The sequence below is a fragment of the Danio rerio genome, chromosome 11 (assembly GCF_049306965.1).
Source record: "Danio rerio strain Tuebingen ecotype United States chromosome 11, GRCz12tu, whole genome shotgun sequence".
Lineage (NCBI taxonomy): Eukaryota > Metazoa > Chordata > Actinopteri > Cypriniformes > Danionidae > Danio > Danio rerio.
The window spans coordinates 39,693,761-39,715,471 of record NC_133186.1 but is presented as its reverse complement, the minus strand read 5'-3'; the positions used below and the strand labels follow the sequence as shown (position 1 = coordinate 39,715,471).

The 21,711-nt window shown below is 33.2% G+C and overlaps 1 protein-coding gene across 17 annotated transcripts in view; it reads left to right on the top strand.

The window, feature by feature from the left end:
- The window catches only part of erc2 (ELKS/RAB6-interacting/CAST family member 2), a 125,661-nt gene that overhangs the window by 54,597 nt on the left and 49,353 nt on the right, over window positions 1-21,711 (top strand). For 11 of the 17 annotated variants that reach the window (XM_073917065.1, XM_073917061.1, XM_009306249.5 and 8 more), the window contains 3 exons: window positions 507-944; window positions 8,407-8,481; window positions 15,738-15,893. In XM_073917065.1, the coding sequence (XP_073773166.1) occupies window positions 507-944; window positions 8,407-8,481; window positions 15,738-15,893 (669 nt within the window). Of the gene's footprint in view, window positions 1-506; window positions 945-8,406; window positions 8,482-14,956; window positions 15,119-15,296; window positions 15,485-15,737; window positions 15,894-21,711 lie in introns of those variants that run through there. The other 6 variants (XM_073917071.1, XM_073917070.1, XM_073917069.1 and 3 more) reach the window with 2 other exon arrangements.

The following is a 21,711-nucleotide window of genomic DNA, read 5'->3' as shown; positions in this document are numbered from 1 at the left end:
TTACAAGTAATTCATCAAGGATAAACCCAATAAAGTAAAGTACTTTGATGTGAAGATTATGCTACTTCTGGTAACATGTACACTGACACTAAATTATAAAAACGAATACAAATACGATTACAAATAAAAATGAAAACATACTGTAAAATTTAGTTTAATTTTAAACTAAAGCTGACCACTTTTGTAATACTTTTAATATCCACTGGGAGTTTATTCCATAGCAATGCCCCAAAATATTCAACTTTTCAGATATTTGGACTAGAAAAAAGGCAAAAAAAATGTGCATAAAAAGATGTGAAAGCTTGCGTTGATCCTGGTCGAGACAGAATTATAAACCACCAGATTTAAACACCACAGTGGGGTCATTTCACTAAATCCAACCTGACTTTTATGATCTCAAAACCTGTTCTGAATGGGTCTGGTTAAGGATACCTTCTGCTCATTATCTAAAAAAAAGAAGCTCCCTGATCCCATCATGTTGACCCCTGCTCTGTTTCCACCTCCAGCACCTCCAGCTGACCATCCAGGCTCTGCAGGACGAGCTGAGGACCCAGCGAGACCTCAACCATCTCCTCCAGCAGGAGAGCAGCTCGCGGGCCGGCGGAGGAGACCACTTTACCACCATCGAGCTGACCGAAGAAAACTTCCGCAGGCTTCAGGCTGAACACGACCGACAGGCCAAAGAGCTGTTCCTTCTAAGAAAAACCCTGGAGGAGATGGAGCTGCGCATCGAGACCCAGAAACAGACGCTGGGAGCCCGAGACGAGTCCATCAAGAAGCTGCTGGAGATGCTGCAGAGTAAAGGTCTTCCTCCAGCTTCAGGACGGGCATCAGATGAGGAGGAGCAAGAGCGAGCCCGACGAATCGCTGAAGCTGAAGCTCAGCTCGGACACCTGGAGGTCATCCTGGACCAAAAAGAAAAGGAGAACATTCATCTCAGAGAGGTATTCACTTACAATGCTAATGATTTGGGTTGAAAGAGGATTTTGGACCATACTGGTTAGTGTGAGGCGACGCAGTGGCGCAGTAGGTAGTGCTGTCGCTTCACAGCAAGAAGGTCGTTGGGTCGCTGGTTCGATCCTCGGCTCAGTTGGCATTTCTGTGTAGAGTTTGCATGTTCTTCCTATGTTCGTGTGGGTTTCATTCCGCTGTGGCGACCCCGGATTAATAAAGGGACTAAGCCGACAAGAAAATGAATGAATGATAAAGGGTTAGTGTGAGATCAAATATTGCATTTTTAAGGCAATCTTGTTTTGCGTCGAGTGCATCAAGACAACACGGAATGCAACATCTGTCATTGGTCAGTTTGGTAGCTGTGTGGGCAGGCACAAGGGCTGGGGTGACAGTGTTTTTTCACTTTATTTTGTGATTGTTGAGCATTGTTTTTACTGGTTTATGCCTCTTTCTCTCCTAAATGAGGTGTCAATATAAAATTCAACTCTAAAGTTGACTCCGCTACTCATCCGTTTGCACTGGCTGCCAGTTGCTGCTCGAATCAAATTCAAAGCTCTGATGTTTGCTTACAAAGCGATTTCTGGCTGTGCTCCTTCTTATCTGCTCTCACTTCTGCAGATTTATAGGCCCTGCAGAAACTTGCGTTCTGTGAATGAACGTTGCCTCCTGGTTCCATCCCAAAGAGGGAAGAAATCACTTTCCCGTACTCTCGCGCTCAATCTGCCCAGTTGGTGGAATGAACTCCCTAACTGCATCAGAACGGCAGAGTCACTCGCTGTCTTCATAAAACGACTAAAAACTTAACTATTTAGTCTCCACTTTCCTTACTAATATGCAATTTCCTCTCTGACTCCTCCACTAACTACAAAAAAAAATTAAAATTACTAATGTTTTGCTTCTTACACGTTCTTTACATACCTGAAACTTGCCTACAGCACTTATTCATTGTTACTCTTATAGTTGTGTAAATTGCTTCCTTGTCCTCATTTGTAAGTCGCTTTGGATAAAAGCATCTGCTAAATGTAAATGTAATGTCTAAAGTTGAACAAAGTGACTTTCATTGACATTTTAGTACTTTGGAATAATATAATGTCTAAAAGTCTTTGCATACTGAAGTCCGAAATTTTCATGATTTTTTTACGTATTCATATGCCAAAAATTCATCACGTAAATAAACCTTGCAAACTGAGTCTGATGTGTATTAACAAAGACCATAGAATACACAAGACATTTCACTCGTATACTTTTGAAAGGGGAAATGTGTAACTCTCAAAATGGCGAATGAAGCCCCGCCTTCCAGTAGAGGAGTCAATCAGCGATCGCTATATGGGGAATATAGCCCGCCTTCTAGTACAGGAGCCAATCAGCGATCACTTTAGAATGACATTTTTCCAGGGGAGGGACTCGGACCCGGCGTGAGTTTCTGCAGATTTTATGTAATAGGAACATTTAGAAATGAAACTAAATAGACAGTTGTTGTTTAATTGTATTGGTTATTCGTAATATGGAATTTAATTGTAAGCTTGACCAGTAGTTTTAGAAAACGTAATGTTTCCCTATTCAAACACGTACGTAAACAAATTCTGAACAGACTGGCAGTACCTATAGACATTATAATAGATGGTTGTCACGTTGACGTGTTGAAGCAACAGACCGAAAGAGAACCATGCTTTCTAATATAATGTATATGGGCTGTATCTCAAATGTATGGACACACACATACCAAGCAGCAGCAGGGGAGAGATGCGCCCAGGGGCATTGCTAGACATAAAGCTCTACTGTAGCATATATATATATATATATATATATATATATATATATATATATATATATATATATATATATATATATATATATATATATATATATATATATATATAGTTATTTTAATACAAAAATATTTATTATAAACAAATAAAAGTATTATTAATGTTGTTATTATTATACATTCATTATTCTAAAAAAATAACAGAAATGATTTCTAAACTGCAGTGATATTCTAAGATCATTTTAGAAATCTTTTGCATGAATATTAATTTCATTAGAATTAAATTATATAGAATACAAAAAAAGATGTTTTATAGAATCATCTGTTGTCTTAGACACATGGCCGAGTTTTATCATCATCCCTCCCTTTTGCCTCATACAAAAGAAATCTATCAGGGGCCGTGCTTATAGTCTAAGTAAGATCACCATCATATTATTTAAACTTTAGTTTTGTCAACTTGCAAAACTCACTACGTGCCAACTGCCAACACCTTTGAATAAAAGGCTGTTACGCCGGTTTCACTAAGCATGAGCAGTGCATACTCTTTCGGCGTGTATGTACCAGGATTCAAACTGGGAGCTTGCCATAGAGCAGTGCATGAGGAGTGTGAGGCACACAAGTATGGTTTTCAGCATGCATGCGTCAGTTTTCTTTTTGATTAAACTACTTTGCTTTTACCAGCGTTGGTTCGGTTTCACATAGAGAATTACGTCTTCATTTGGAATAACCACTCTTAATAAATACACTTGCATATAAAGTAAATCGTACCTTAAAGGTACCTTTACTGGGGCACTGGCGTTTACATGCCCCAGTAAATGGGGCCTAGTGACGACACCCCTGGGTGCGCCAGTCACTCAATCCAACAAATTGGGGTTCTCAACTGTCCGCCACATTCTGTCTTATATTTTGCACTGTGTTTGTCATAAAGTTATCTATAGCTCAAATAATAACATAGTATTATTATTTGACAAATTATTAAAAAAATATTATTATTTAACAAAGTATTTAGCTTTTCGCTTTTACGGTGACTCTTAACTGTCAAAACACCTCTCAAAGCACTTTTTGGCTGCGAAAAGCCCAAAAAAATCTAACCTGGTTCAGTTTTTTAATGATGGATACATTTTTTGGAGGAAGTGTGTCAATACGATTCACACAACGTGAGGTCAAATAAATTTTTTAACGTGCAAAAATAACGGACGAACATTTTGGATTCAGTGTGCAATAACCTTAAGAAATAAAATGTGGATAAATAAATCTGTAAAATAACAGAAAATGTACTGCCAGCTTATCACAAAGTTTTTGTAGCATAGGATAAAACACCAACCCAGAAAATGTATCAATTTAAACTATTAAAATGATAATAAAAGTCACTTTTTTAACTTCTCAAGTTTAAAAGTTGGTGGAAGTAAGATCATAATGCAATTTAATAAATAAAAAGGGAAAAAATTAAAACCATTAAGCACAAAATACAGAAAACTGCTAATTTAGAGATATTTTTTTTACATTGTAGGGCTGCACGATATTGGAAAAACTGACATTGCAATATTTCGTTTTTTCTGCAATTTATATTGCGATATGAATATATTTTCAGAAGATGACTATTTAGGGGAAAAAATCTTAATTTTAGATTGATTGGGATTTTGTAGGGGAGTGCATATAAATAAAATATTACGTCTTTATATCAATTTAAAAAAATGCACAGACGACAACAAAACAAAGATCATAATTTAATAAACAGTGCTTTAATGTTCAAATGGAGTCACTATTGAGGTACAGAAATTCGAAAATCAAATGTAAAATAACAGGGTATAATCTGCATTGTATTAATAAATAAACACAACTCGCTTTTGTTAAAATGACAAACTTTATCATGGTTGTGAACCACTAGGCCATGGCATAGGCTATGACATACGATACAGACTTCACTCAACACAGAAGTATAAATTGAGCTTTATTTTGGAATTAAATATTATAGTATTTGTTTTCTAAATGATTTACCTTCCCTCTTCAATGCCATTTGTCCTCTGTTTGGTGTTCACTGGCTTGAGGATGGGATCTATCTGTCAATGACATGAGATCTACCAATAGCAAACCACAATCATCCAGTCAGTTTTACATAATAAAAGGAAAATCTAGACCTTCCCTGCATTTATTTTGGCTTGTTTGTTTCAGAAGCCATGATATACACTACCTGACAAAAGTCTTGTCGCCTGTCCAAATTTTAGGAACAACAAATAATAACTTGACTTCTAGTTGATCATTTGGTATCAGAAGTGGCTTATATGAAAGGCAAAGGCCTCTAGATTACGCTTATTTTACCAAAATAAAATATGATCATGCCTTGATTTTGAATTATTTAACTAGGACAGACAGGTCTGACTTTGCTTAGATAAAAGTCTTTTAACTTAACAGAAATAATGTGCAGTATAGAATATAAAGTCATGCTGCAGTGGAAAAAGAACTAATATTGCATATGAAAGTCATCTGGAATGTCAAAGAAAGTGTTCTGGCAGGACTCCCAGAGTTCATCAAGATTCTTTGGATTCACCTTCAATGCCTCCTCCTTCATCTTACCCCAGACATGCTCAATAATGTTTATGTCTGGTGACTGGGCTGGCCAATCCTGGAGCACCTTGACCTTCTTTGCTTTCAGGAACTTTGATGTGGAGGCTGAAGTATGAGAAGGAGCGCTATCCTGCTGAAGAATTTGCCCTCTCCTGTGGTTTGTACTGTAATGGGCAGCACAAATGTCTTGATACCTTAGGCTGTTGATGTTGCCATCCACTCTGCAGATCTCTCGCACACCCCCATACTAAATGTAACCCCAAACCATGATTATTCCTTCCCCAAACTTGACAAATTTCTGTGAGAATCTTGGGTCCATGCGAGTTCTAACAGGTCTTTTGAAGTATTTGTGATGATAGGGAGGCAGTTCAACAAATGATTCGTCAGAAAAATTGACCTTCTGCCACTTTTTCAAGTGATCAACTGGAAGTCAAGTTAATATTTGTTGCTCATACACCTGATATCAACAACAAGACTTTTGTCAGGTAGTGTATATTTTCAGATATTTCATCCCAATAGTGACAAAGATTTGCTGACTTTAAAAGCAGACATTGAAGTTATATACTGTACATTATTGCTATTGAAGTAAGCTTATAGTTTTACAACACAAATATTGTCCACTTCTTTTTTTCAACATCATTGTCATCTTTGATTCTCTGTGATTTTGTCTGCTTTTTATGTTACAATGAGAATGGAAAAATGGTTTGTCTAAAAACTTGTGCTGCAACTCTTTAAATGACATTAAATCCTGCAACTCATGTTTTTGTTTGGAATATTTTGGTTTATTTGAAGAAATTGTTTGTTGAACTTTAGCCATTTAGCCATTACAATGGGCTCCATTTGGATGACCAACTGCACAAATAATTGTTTTCAAGCATGAACAGACCCAAAGAACGATTTTGGAGGCAGAGAAATGCAATAACTCACGCACAGTCTCTGTGGAACAATCTGAGGTTAAGTGGTTTGCCATCTTAATAGTCAGACAGATAGTTAGACTCAACCAAGACAATAACAGCATATGGTCTCTGAGTCATCTGGACCCAAGAGGAGATCTGTGCCAGCACTGCTACAAACACACAGGGTAGATTAGATTAGATCAGATTCAACAGTATTGTCATTGTGCACAGTACAAATACAGAGCCGCTAGCCATGTTTCCATCCACCTATTTTGATGCGCATTTTGGATCTGCACATAAAAAATGTATGCGCAAAAATGAGTAGGAAATAGTTTTTATTTAAAGAGATAAAAGAAAAGATGGGCATAAACTATGATGGAAATATTTATTACCAATAATTTATAACAAATTCCAGTATGCGCATTAAAAAAGTCATGTGATTTTGTTATAATCATGTGATGATAAAAATGTGTGTGAATGGACAAACCAGCAGGCTGAGCACACTGTAAAACATCTGAAATGTTGTTTTGGCCTTCCAAAACGCCGTAACCATTTCAGCATTAGTGTTATTATATTATTAATTACATAATAACCTAATGTTCATTGCGTGTTGGCATTTGTCTTGAGGCGCGAGTCATTTATTAAATAAAGAAAAGATTCACGCAGCATCTCCTACCGCGGTAAATTTCATTTTTACATTTAAAATTTGGCAACAGATAATTAGGAAGTTTGCGCATGAATTTACTTTACATCTTTGAATGGAAACATAGCTACTGATACACCAATAACATCTAACCAGGGGTGCAAAAAACATGGCATGTAAATAAATATAAAATCTGTATATGCATTAAGCTTTATGACAAGTTATGAGGTAGAAGGGAAGAGACTAGTGTAATGCAGATGACTGTAAATACAGCATAAGGTGCAATATATATATATATATATATATATATATATATATATATATATATATATATATATATATATATATATATATATATATATATATATATATATATATATATATAATTCTATTCTAATTATAAACAAAAGGTGCACAGTGCATAATGTAAATAGCATGTTTACATATGAAATATGAAAAGGCAGAAATGTGCATAAAAATGTGAAAAATGTCAGAGGGAATAATAAAAACAAGTTGAATGTGAAATAGAGACAGGTTATTGTACAGTTCAGTTTTTTTATGTATGTTTTTTAAATCTGTAGTATAAGTCTGTGTAGTTCAGCGCCTGAGATTGACACACATAATTCATTATGAACTCAGAGAGAGTAAGATTAAAACTATTGAAATGTGAAATCGTAACAAAGATCAGAATACACAATATGATTTTCAGAAGGGAGATTTCCATCTAATGTCCCAATTTTTGTGGATTACTTCAGGGCAGGCCTGGATTAAGAATTCAGAGGCCCCTGGGCACATTGTCTTCTTGGGCCCCCTACCCGACCGCACCTCTATAGTTGAATAAAAAAATAAGAATAAGAAAATATTTTTTAATAAAATATTATATCAATCTTTACAAATAGTTTACTTATTTATAAAGCATTTAAAGCACACTTTGATAAAAAAATATGAATAAAATTAGTGCAAATTAATGGTTTTTAGTATACTTGTTCAAGTTCACTGAAGCAGTACTAAAATATATATACATATATATATTAAAGGGTATTTGTTGTAAATACAAGTAAGTTATATTAAGATGTCACTAACATTCCACACCAGGTAGAAAATAACTGTTTATAGAATATTTAATATAACTATTTAGATGCTGTTTATACACATATGAAATAGGTTAAACCTTATTAAATACCCACAAGCCACTTGTGACTTCATTATTTTCATTTTTAAACAAAAATATTTATTTTCTATAAAAATAAATGTATTTCCAATCTTACCTGTAATGGGGAAAAAGAAGAATGAGGAAGGATTTTTTAACGTAGCCTAAATAGACACTCTAAAATCAATCTTTTCCCCCCCTCGCAGGGGCCCTAAGTGTGCACTTGCCCCTGGGCCTGTGCCCATAATGATCTTTGGGTAATCTGGTCCTGTTTAAGGTTACAAATTTTTTTGACTTTACACTACAAAAACTAATGTTTCCACTAAACATGATTATTGATTTTTAATTTCAATTTTAATTTTAGATTTTTAATTTAATTTTAATTTTTAATTTAAGTCATTGTGTTACTAACATTATTCATTTCCCACAGGAGCTTCATCGGAGAAACCAGCTTCACCCAGACCCTGGAAAAACTAAAGCCCTTCAGACTATCATAGAGATGAAGGTAAATGTTTTTTGTATAATATTTGTTTTTTGTGTAATACATACATACATACATATATATATATATATATATATATATATATATATATATATATATATATATATATATATATATATATATATATATATATATATATATATATATATATATGTATATATATATATATATATATATATATATATATATATATATATATATATATATATATATAAAATAATATATATATATATATATATATATATATATATATATATATATATATATATATATATATATATATATATATATATATATATATATACATGGGTCAAACACAAAATGTCCCATTTTTGCGTCCACATCAAACTAAATTTACAAAAGTGTATGCACATTGAAAGCATATTAAATGCAAGAAGGTGTATATTTTAATGTTTGAAATAACACAAATTGATAAAGCATTGCTAAGCCAGCTGGGTCAGTTGGCATTTCTGTGTGGAGTTTGCATGTTCTCCCCGTGTTGGCGTGGGTTTCCTCCGGGTGCTCCGGTTTCCCCCACAGTCCAAAGACATGATCTATAGGTGAATTGGATGAGCTAAATTGACCTTGTAGTGCATGAGTGTGTGTGTGTTTGTAAAATATGAGGTCTATGAGTGTTTCCCAGTACTGGGTTGTGGCTGGAAGGGCATCCGCTGCATAAAACATATGCCAGAATAGTTGTCAGTATATTCCACTGTGGTGACCCCTGATAAATAAGGGACTGAGCTGAAGGAAAATGAATGATCAAACGAACGAACGAATGAATGAATGAATGAATGAATGAATGAATGAATGAATGAATGAATGAAGGATAAGTTAAGTCAACTTTTATTATTTAAACAGAGTTAGAGTATGTAATTAAATGTAGTATTTTCAGTATATGAACTATTGTTATGCTGAACATTTTTCTAATTCTGTTTAGCACAGCAAAAAGTCTAAAAATCATTTAAAGGTGTGTAATTATTTTGATTCTTAAAACCCTATATTTGACTTTATATAATATGACCCAATTGAAAGTCTTAAATCAGCATATTTGAACGATTTCTGAAAGTTCACTAAATACTGGAGCAGTGATGCTGATAATGCAGCATTGCATCACATGAATAAATGACTTTTTAAAACATTTTACAATAGATAACAGCTATTTCAAATAGTTGTAATATTACTCTATTTGAATATATACTCTACTGCACTTTGATCAATTCATTCAGCCTTTATGAGATTAATAGACTTGCTTAACAAATCCATTAATCAAGCAAGCTCTTGCTGCTCGGAAAGAACAATATTAGACTGAAAAAGCAAACAGAACGGACCAGAAAGACAAGAGGAACGTCTGATGGCAGAGTCACTGCAGTTTGCTGCTTAATGGCTGAATGAAACAGTAAGTGGGTTTGTGCGCTCACAGGCAGAGCAACCCCTGCCAGCAGAAGCATTACACACCGTGCTAAAAATAAAGTATGACATCATGCAAAGCACGCACACACTCCTCAGCTCCCCTCTGATTGGAGCTAAATATTACCCAGAGTTCACCACCGCATTGATGTGACACAATGATAGACTCCCCAAAAAACTAAAATAACTGGACAAACTGCTTCACCTGGACTTCTCTCTAGTGCCCTTTTTTAAAGGGGTCATGAACCGAGAAATAAAAATGTGCTGATTCTTTCGACATATAAGAGGTTTTGTATTATTTCTGTGTTATAAAAAAACATCCTGCAATTTTCAGAACTCAAATCTTTCTTGTTAGTCTAAAAACAGGTATTATTGAAGCCAGTCTGCCAAAATGGCAGGTTGTGGAATGTTTATATAGCGCTTTTTCTGGATACTCAAAGCGCTTTACATATTATTAGGGGGAATCTCCTCATCCACCACCAGTGTGCAGCATCCACCTGGATGACACAATGCATGCCATATTGCGCCAGACCACACACCAGCTGATTGGTGGAGAGGAGACCGTGTAATGAAGCCAATTAGGATATAGGGATGATAGGTTAGGCCATGATGTACAGAAACCAGTGGGTAAATTTGGCCAGGATGCTTTTTAAAATGACATCCTGGGATTTTTTTACAACCACAATGAGCAAGGACCTCGATTTAATGTCACTGAGCTGTATAGAGTCAGTATACTGGGGCATTAGGGCTCACACAGGCCGCAGGTTTAACGCCTCCTGCTGGCCTCACTAACACCACTTCCAGCAGCAACCTAGCTTTCTCATGTGGTCTCCCATCCAGGTACTGACCGGGCGCAGCCGTGCTTAGCTTCAGTGAGCGACCATGTGAGAGTTGCAGAGAGCTATATGCCAACATCACTGCCTGTTTAGATCCACCCAACAATTCAAATTGACATGAAAATGAGAGGCACACATGTCTACGCAGAAAACGATAATGAAAATGATAATGATAAAGAAGCCCCAAAAACAAAATTATGTTTTAAACTTAAGATTAAGTTCCAGACCGACTTAATTTCACCATGGATTTGTTTTCAAACTGGGCACAATTTGATTTTAGAGACAAAAATTAAATGCGGTTTTAACCATGTTGGATCTAACCATAATGCTTTAAAGGTCTCAAGAAGTGCTTTGAAATGTGCATTTTATTCGAAATTTGACATAATCTTAAGTGAAACATGAAGGGAGTGTAGGACATTGAGTAGCTCCTCCCCTTTAAAAACAGCCAATTGGGTTTTGTTTTTAAAACAGCTCTGCTAGTGAGAGAGTTTGAGCTTAAACACTTCAAATGAAAAGCAAATGAGAAGTGTCTTGAAGGGGGTGGAGCATGTCAGATACTAGAGAACATTTGATTGGTCAAGATTTGAACCTCCGAAGTACGAGGTGAAAAAAATTGTTGATACGTTTAGGCGTAAAAGACAAACTGCAGCTTTGGGTGTTTATATCAGGTTTATATCTTCTAAACGCAAATTTTATAGACATCATTAAAACTAACATACTGATTGTAACATCTAAAATATATATATTTTTTTTATTTCACCTTTAATTATGCCTTCACTGTTGAGACTGTTAAGACTAGTTTAATTATGCCTTCACTGTTGTCACTGTTAAGACTAGTTCACACTACAGGATTTTAAGCCCGATTTGAGTCCCATTTGCAAATGAACGAGCTCGCTGACTGATCGGATCGCAGAAAAAAAGGGGGAGCTCGGCAGTCTTTATGTATGAACTACTAAACAATGCTTCAAAGAGGCTCACTGAAGCGATGGAAATCTAATATCTGGCAGGCTAAACATTCCAGACCAGTCGGCCGACTCGTCTCCACATGCGGTTAGATGCAGTGGCGCCCCCAGAAAATTTTCCTAGGGGTGGCCAGAAGAGGCCACACCAAGTCTTAGGGTGGTACACAAAAAATGCAGTGTAATGTTATATTTTTGTTTGTAGTAAATGAAATAATGTGGTTTAAATTCATTTAATGTATTACTCTTAAAATATTGCATATTCCCATTGTATTTATTTATTTATTTAAATATTTTACATTTTTGCAAGTACATTTAAATTAATAATATCAACAGCAATGTCATTGGGGTGGCCAGAGGGGTGGCCAGAGTTTACACAGGGGTGGCCGTGGTCAGATGTAGTGACGAGCTGCAACCAATGAGAGAGGATATCAGCATGAGCTGAATGGCCGTTGTGTTCAGGAGCTCAACAGAAATGTCTGATTGGCCAAAATGGGCACATGCACTCGCTTCACTCTGGGTTTACACAAAAAATATTATCGGTAACAGTTTACATTAACAGTCCATGAATAATGATGCATTGCTATGTAAACTAAACATTACTTTATTATGAATAAATGATGAATTAAGGAGGTTGGTGATTATGAACTAACATTAAAGCAAGCCATTTTAATCGGCGGCCATGTTTGAAATGCCTCTCGGGCAGTATTTGCTTATGCATTCTGTCTGAATTTGGAAACATCAAATTTTCCAAAACTGTTTGCCAAGTTTATGATTATATTCAGAGCTTTACATTAACACTTACCAGCCCACTAAATGCAGGTAAATTTCAGCTCTGGCAGGTTAGACAGACACCTCCACTAGCCACTTTGGCTGGTTGGAAATCATTTTTAAATTGTAGTTTTCTTAAAAGCAGGGTTCGACAATAAGTGTGGCCCAATATTCGTGCAATTGCGATCTTAGAATGGAGAAGCAGCACGACTAACAAAAATAACTGTGTTCGCGCGAGCAAAACAGTAAAAAAAAAAAAAGGTAAATACCGAATGAGAGGATGATCACTCGCGGGCTGCCATTTACTTGCGCGAAGCAACCATGTCTAAAGGAAACTGGTGCGATTGGTTCCCTTTGAAATAGACTGGACAAAGAGTGATGGTGGTGCACCCACAGTCCTGCTGCTTTCAAAAGCTCAAAATTGAAATTAAAAGTGGTCACTTTTGATTATTCTTTAAACAGATTATTAACAGGCCTATACTAACCGTGTGCACGTGATCATCCTTTCATTATCAAACACGGTATGTTTCACCTGCTTTCTTTTGCTTACAGTTATTTTTGTTAATATGGTTTAATTATATTTTTTTACAATAACATTGCTTTAATGGGAGATTACTTTCCGTTAATGTGTAGTTAACTGGTGATCTGGGACTTTTAGCCAGGACAGATTGCTGTGCATATTTTTGATACATGACAATATTTCCTTTTTTTAATGTAATGTTTTTTTTAAAGAAAAGTTTTGTTGAATTAAAGAGTGCATCTACAGAGATATATTTTTAGCTTATAAAAAATTGTGGCTAAGAAATACTTATTTGGTGTGGTCAGAGATAAATTTGGTAAATCCTTAATTTTGAGCCCTGAAAAGTCATGTGAAATAAAAACTGATTGCATTGCGACAACACATTTGCTCATGCACACTGAGCCAGCTAATACACAATACACACAAGAAGTTAAATGAATGAGGAGGCATGTGGACATAACACAACATCTAAATCAACTCATTTTAGCATGTCAAAGTCAAATTTATGCAAATAAAATATATTTTCCCAACCACAAAGTGTTTCTAGTGAAAACGGCGAGTGGCTAGTAATGTTGGAAATCTACTAGCCACAGTAGCTGGTGATCAAAAAAGTTAACGTCGAACTCTGATTATATTACATATTTGAAATCAACAATAAAATTAAACAACTGTCTCATAACCCACATAGCAAAATTTCTCTGGCCCAGCTCTGGCCCACACAATCAGGTTTTGCTTGGCCCACATGCCGCTGTGAATTACGGTACATGACTGGACCAAATCTGGCTTCCAGACAAGGGCCAAACACAGACCATATCTGGGCCAAGTCTCAGCCAAGTTAATAACTCATAACTGGGCCTGAACTGGGCCAGAAAGGTTGGTGTGTCACGATTGCAATGAAATTAATAAACCTATGTAGCGTTGTGCTTTAGGCACACTATGGGCCTTGTTTTTTCTCAGTGACCTGATTGGTAGAATTGATTTATTTAATCAAAAATTATTTTTATGTATTTTAAATGTGGGTCAAGACTGGCCAAACTCACGTGGCCCTCAATTTTTAAAATCTGGGCCAAATACTATGTTTTACATCTGGCCCAAATCTTGTGTGCCGCATTATAGACGGTGCCACCTCTGCCAAACCCAGGCCATGGTTGGCCCGCATGCTGTATGCCAGTGCCGGATGAATGCCTGATGTCCCAGCTTTATGCCAAATCTGGGCCAGAATTCTTTGCTACTAGGGAAGTTTCGTTTCTAAACGTTTGAATCACACAAAATCAGCATTTCTTTTTCAGGTTGCCCTAGTGAATGCGCAAGTAACAAGATCACGACACCAACCTCATTTATGGCAGCGTTGCAAATTTCCATCCTCTGGATAATGCTTTGTCAGATCACTGTGGTCTTTTGAAGTAATTCATAACTTGGTCTTGATGGCGTATCTTCTCCAGAAATGTCAGCGACTCTTTGTTTACAAGTTTTGGGCGTTCTTGTAGTTGCTGTCTTGTGATTTTGACAGGATGCATTGTACCTCAAGCTCGTTTACAGATCACAAAATCAAAAACTTTTGTTTTCAAGTGCAGTTGGTTCATTAAAAAATACAGATTTCAAGCTTCATGTGGATATATTTCTTATGTGTTTGAAGCAAATATTAGCTGAGATTCCAGTGTATTTGTTAAACAAAAAGCCTGTCATAAAGCACACGTCTGGTCCGAGCTTCTCCCGCAGACTGATTAATAATTGGCTCCTGTAGGTGGGGCTTCATTCGCCATATTGACCGTTACACGATAAACTATATGCTTTCTATAGTCTTAGACCTATTCTAACAGTGTTTTTAATTCAAAACATGAGCAGAAAATAGCCTGTTAGCTTTCAATTGTGACATTTTTGATGTGCAAAATCTTTATAAGTGGACCTTAGAGACTAAATCAACAAAGAAAGTCAGTTCATGACCCGTTTAGCATTAGAAGCTTTCTCCCGCCCTATTGGCCGAGCAGGGATGCTGATTCCGGTGCAATGGGAACAGGTGGAGTTGTTTACAACACCGAGAGCACGGATGCAGGCGTGGGAGACGATGACAGAAACACACAGCGGAAATCTGATCTGTTTGCATGTGCTCTGAAGATGGATAATATCTTTCATAGAGCCGCAAGGTATAGCATTACCTTCACTTACTACTAAATGAGCAAACATTATGGTCAAAGCTGCGATTTCTGCAATGCTTTTCAAAGGCCTCATGTGTAAATGGTGTCTATTGATGTCTGTGAGAGCAAAGAGAGAGAGAGAGAGAAGGGCGGGTTATCAGAGGAACGCAGTGGCAAACATGCTCTTATGTACAGTATGTCTGAACGGGAGATGGACCATGGCTAATGCCAAAGACGTTGTATTATTTATTTAAAAAGCTGAAGGAGCTGCAACGCCGCAACCCTCTCTCCCAGTTCAAAGAGGCAAAAACGTGCAAAGAAAGAGCATCTCTGTCTCCGTCCGGGCTGGATGTGCGCTCCTACTTCGACCAAATGGTGATTACATGCTGATCCATTAGCATGAGAGAGACAGATTCTGCTTTGGCTATGCAGCAGTACTGCAGCTCCTCACTGGCGGTGCTGAGTTTTTGGCGTATCCCTGTCTTGTTGTGATTTCTTCCTGTGTGTTGGGAATTGTGGTTTGGCATGCCTCGGACCCCTTGAATCTGCACCCATAAAAAGTTGTCATTGCTAGCTTAAGGGGATGGAGTACAACGTGGCTAATTTTTCCACTAAATTGTTTATCCAGGACACCAAAATCGCCTCCTTGGAGCGCAACATTCGGGACCTGGAGGACGAGATTCAGATGTTGAAGGCGAATGGATTGCTGAATACGGAAGACCGAGAGGAGGAGATCAAGCAGATGGAGGTCTACAAAAACCACTCCAAGTTCATGAAGACCAAGGTAAAGAGCTTCTTTAAAAAGATAAACATTGCACTTGGGGAGTGTAAATGCTCGCATTGTGTGTGTGAGATGGTATAAAGTGTTTTTAAAGGAATTTAAAAGTAAAAAATGTTTTAAAAATTTTGTTTTATGTTTTATTTTATTTACTTTTATTAGTATTTTTTATTTTATTTTATTTTGTTGTCTTATTTTATTTTATCTGTTTTTTTTATTTATTAATTTTATTTTATTTTGTATTATTATTTTTATGGTATTTTTTATTTTATTTTATCTTTATCTTTATATTTATTTTATACTTTTTTGTTCAAATGTTTATTTTATTTATTTATTTATTTATTATTATTTTGTATTTTATTTTATTTCAATTTTTGATTTATTTTATTTAATCTTTATCTTTATTTTTATTTTTTTAATTTTTATTGTTTTTTCATTTTAATATTATTATTATTTTGTTTTATTTTATTTTATATTTATTTAAAATTTTTATCTATTTGTTTATTTATTTTATCGTATTTTTTATTTAATTTAATAAATTTTTTTAATTACTATTTGAAGTTGTGAAAACGGATGCTTTTGGGATTATAGAAAAGTTTATAATGGCCATGACAAACCTAAAGTGGTAAAAATTAAATCTGTCATCATTTATTGATCCTGCACTTAATTAAAACTTTTTTCTTTTTTCTGTTGAACACAAAAATATTATATATATATATATATATATATATATATATATATATATATATATATATATATATATATATATATATATATATATATATATATATATATATATATAAAGAGAGAGAGAGAGAGAGAGAGAGAGAGAGAGGGATTGATCATTTTCATTTTTAAGTGAACTATCCCTCATTGTAAAAAAAACTAAAACAAATTTTGCCTGGCTGAAATGTTTTTGTTGAATCAAATGAGCTTTTCTGGTCATCTTAATTTAAATTTAAAAGTTTAAAAATAATGTTATGTTAATCTTTGTATAGCTTAAAACAGTGCCAAAATGTGAATAGCTTGTTTAATTGAGTTAAAACATTTGTTTTAATATAATGTAGGGGAGAAGCAGCACAAAATTAGTATACAAATCTTATAAAAAGACTTCCTAGTTTTCAGGTATTCATGCAGTTATTTTATGAGAAGAAGAGTGGAAAGTAAATAATAAGAACATGTTACTGTTTGTAAAAATAACATTTGTCAATAACAAGACAAAGACAAACTATGCAAAGTGGAAAATGTTCCTGTTTGTTAAAATAATGCATTTCACTTCACTTTTTCATGTAATTAAATGCAGTTAAGTCAGATATTCATTCATTCATTCATTCATTTTCTTTTCGGCTTGGTCCCTTTATTAATCAGGGGTTGCCTCAGCAGAATGAACCATCAACCTATCCAGCATAAGTTTTATGCAGTGGATACCCTTCCAGCCGCAACCCAACACTAGGAAACACCCACATAATCTTGCATTCACACACATACACTACGTCCAATTTAGCTTATTTTGTTAACTTATAGTGAATGTCTTTGTACTGTGGGGGAAACCAGAGCACCCGGAGGAAACCCACGTGAACACAGGGAGAACATGCAGACTCTGCACAGAAATGCCAACTGTTGCCCCACTATTTTGTAAATTAAAAAAATAATGATTTTGTAAATTAAAAAAATAATGATTGTGAACACAAATAGTATGTACAGATTGGCAAGAAATTTATTACATCATGTGCATTTATTATAATTGATAAAAAGAAAATTTATTTGTTATAAACAATCTAATTTCAATTTTAATTGAATTGAATTGAATTTTAATTATTTTATTTAAATGTATTTATTTATTGATTTATTATTTTTTATTATTTTTTATTGATTTATTTATAACATTTTGGATTGTGTGTGCATTATTTTATTTATTTATTTTCATTATTATTTTTAATTTAATTTAAATGTATTTTATTTTATTTAATTTTATTTCATTAAATAATTTTTTATTATCTTTTATTTTATTCATAGTATTCGTAACAACACAGATCGTGTGTACATCACTTTAAAGATTTAAAGATTTTTATTATTATTATTATTGTTATTATTTATTTTTAATTTTTTTATTAATATAACTTTTAAATGGTAATTTCTGATTTGAAAAGAAAATCAAATAAACAGACCAAAACAAATATGTATATAATATCTTTTTTAAACAAATGACAAAAAGAGGCACCCTGAAAAACTGCTTTGTCACTGAAACAGCTGTCCTTTTCAAGAATGACATCATCCATATTTCATATACCCATATCAGTTCTCATGCACATAATGAAAGTCCTGCCCTTAGAGTGTTCTCTTATTGAATATAATATTACTAAAGTGAAATGTGTTATGAAACCTGCTTAGTAACAAATAAAACAATAAAGATTTACATATTTGTCATATCACTTTACATTAAGCATGATTTCCTATTAGCAGCAACCAGATCCTTCAAGCAGCTAAATCAGATGAAATACTCCACCGAGCGTCTTTTGAAAATAATAAATCTGTCATTTGCTGAAGTGTTTAGTTGAAGTGAAGTGTTTGGAGTGTGTCAGTGAACTGTAATGATAGCTCTGCTGAGTAATGCTAGAAGCAGCAGTGTTAAAATAGGATTTGTAGGATGTGTGTATATACTGTATTTCTCACGGTGGTGTTGCTGACAGTGTTTCTTGTCAAAACACCTCGGCTCTTCGGCTGCAGGTTTATTGGGATTTCTTCTTCTCGCACTAACTTTGGCTCAGTCCCAGTTTACAGTGCCAACAAGTCTATCGCGCATTGTGTATCAGACACTGCGTCTCTAATTATTAGCAAATAACACATTGCACAGGGCTGTTTATGGGTGATATTAGCTCAGAAAACATGCAGGTGTAGTTTTGGAAAATAACCAGATGATTGCATGATATTGTAAACTAGAACTGAAAATATGACAAACATTTCTAAAAGTTAATATAAATGATTTGGATGACATAAAACCACTTTCACTTTAGTAGTGTGATGTTCATATAAAATAATAATTAGGGTAGGAATTTCATTATTTGAGAATTGAACTGGATATATGAAATATGGATGATGTCATCCTGAAAAAGACAGCTGTTTCTGTGACAAAGCAGTTTTTTTGATGCTTCTTTTTGTCTTTTGTATGAAAAAAAAAACTTTTATCTGTTGTTTTTGGTCCATTGATTGCAACGCTGATTTTTCAAATAAGGAAAATAAAATAGATATAAATACAATTAAATAATTAAATTAGATTAAATTGGCACAAGATTAATAACAATTATGTAGATGTATACAGATATTTTAAAGCTACATACATAATTTTCTGCTTCAAAAAACTGATAAAAAAAATGTATATGTTGTTTTTAAGACTGATTCAAAATAAAATTAAATAAACAATTAAAATTAAATAAAATTAAAACTAAAATTCAATTAAATAAATTCAATTTAAAATATGTTTATGAAATAAATTAATAAATAAAATATAAAATAAAAAATAAAAATAAAATAAAATAAAATAAAACATTGAAATAAATAAAATAAAATATAAAATATAAAATAAAATAAATTATTTTAAATAAAAAATAAAGTAGTTATAATAAATTAAATAAAAAAACTAAAATTGCATTATTAATTTAGACAATCGACATGGTGACTCAGTGGTTAGCACTGTTGCCTCACAGCAAGAAGGTTGAGTCACGGTTAGGTCAGTTAGCACCTCTGTGTGGAGTTTGCATGTTACAGTCCAAAGACATGCGGTATACAGTAGGTTAATTAAATAAACAAAATTGTCCGTTGTGTATGAGTGTGAATGAAAGTTTATAGGTGTTTCCTAGTACTGGGTTGCAGCTGGAAGGGAAACCACTTTGTAAAACATATGTTGGATTAGTTGGCTGTTCATTCCGCTGTGGTGACACCTGATGAATAAATGGACTGAACCACAGAAAATGAATGAATGAATGATTAAAGATTAAAAACAACTATATAGATGTATACAAATATTTTAAAGCTACATACAAAATTATATTTAAAAAAAAAAACTTTTTAAAAAAATTGATAAAAAATGTATCTGTTGTTTTATTGCAAAGCTGACTTTTCAAATAAAATAAAATAAAATAAAATAAAATAAAATAAAATAAAATAAAATAAAATATTTGTATTAAATAAAATAAAAAAATTAAATAGAATGTCTTTATTAACTTAGTCTTTACAAAATATTTGTGTAAAATAAAATAAACAGACACAAGTTTAAAACAACTACATACAGTTGAAGTCAGAATTCTTAACCCCCCTTTGAATTTATTTTTCCTTTTTAAATATTACCCAAATGATGTTTAAAAGAGCAAGGAAATTTTCACAGTATGTATGATAATATTTTTTCTTTTAGAGAAAGTCTTATTTGTTTTATTTCAGCTAGAATGAAAATGAAATGAATGAGAATGTCATGAAAATATCTAGAAAAATATTATTTACTTTCATCATGGCAAAGATAAAATAAATCAGTTATTAGAGATGAGTTATTAAAACTATTATGTCAATGTTAATGTTATGTTAATTTAATTTAATTTAATAAAATAAAATATATAACAAAATACAGAATAAAATATAAAAAAAAACAAAAGTAAAATATAATGATATAAAATACTTTTATTAAATTAAATAAACACTTGCTAAAAGCATTTATCTGTTGTTTTTGTAATTGTTTATTGTAAAGCTAAAATAAATAAATAAATAAATAAATAAATAAATAAATAAAATATAAAATTAAATTACAAATAAAATAAAAAAATAGAAATAAAATCTAATCAAATAAAATGGTTTCATTAAATAAAAAAACTAAATAAAATGTTATTATTAACTAAGATTTTAAAAAATATTTTGTAAAATAAAATACATTTTTAAGAATTGTAATTTTAAAATTAATTATGTTTGTAGACTTATACAGATATTTTAAAGCTACATTTATTATTTTCTAATTTTCAAATTACAAAAGCCCAACAAAAGTACTAAAACAGAAATCACAGTTGAATTTAACACTAATAATATATGTAAAATAAAGGCAGCTTAAAATAAACTAAAATTCTATAATTGTTAATAAATAAAACATATAAGTACTGTAATAAATATAACTATAATAAATAGAAACACTAAGATTTGGCCTCATTTGCAAATTTTACACTAAATAAAATGCATGTGGTTTGGTAATCTGACCAGTGTTGTTTTATTACCATAAACAACTATTGTCATTTTAGTTTTCTTATGTTCTGTTTTCAATTCTTTTAAAGTTTTAGTAAGTGTTTTATTTTTATCATGTTGTTATATGTCTATATTTTTGTTTTAATTATTATTTAGTTGCTAAATTAAATGTATATGCTTAAATATACATACTTAGTCACCAATATATGAAGTACAGATATTCTAGTGTTGTGTTGTTGTTTAGTTAATTGTATAATGCAGAATCTTGTCTCTCATATATTAATATATATTTTTTATCAGTTATGACTTGAACAGATTTTTTTTGGTCTCTCATTAGTTTGCCAGTGTGTGTTTTTGCGAACGTGTGTGGGAATCATTATGTTCAATGTCTTCTCTGTTTCTTACATGCTGGCGAATCAGCTGGGGGTTTTGTTGTGATATTTATAGACCTCAGTTCATCAATAATTCAAATGGCTGATGTATATTAAATGGGGATTGCGTTCTGAAATCTGTCTTTCCAGTGAGTGAGAACAGATGTAGAGAAGAAAAACTCCAGTGCACGTTTCAACTTTCCTATTAAGAAAAATTGAAATAATCTGATGTTTTG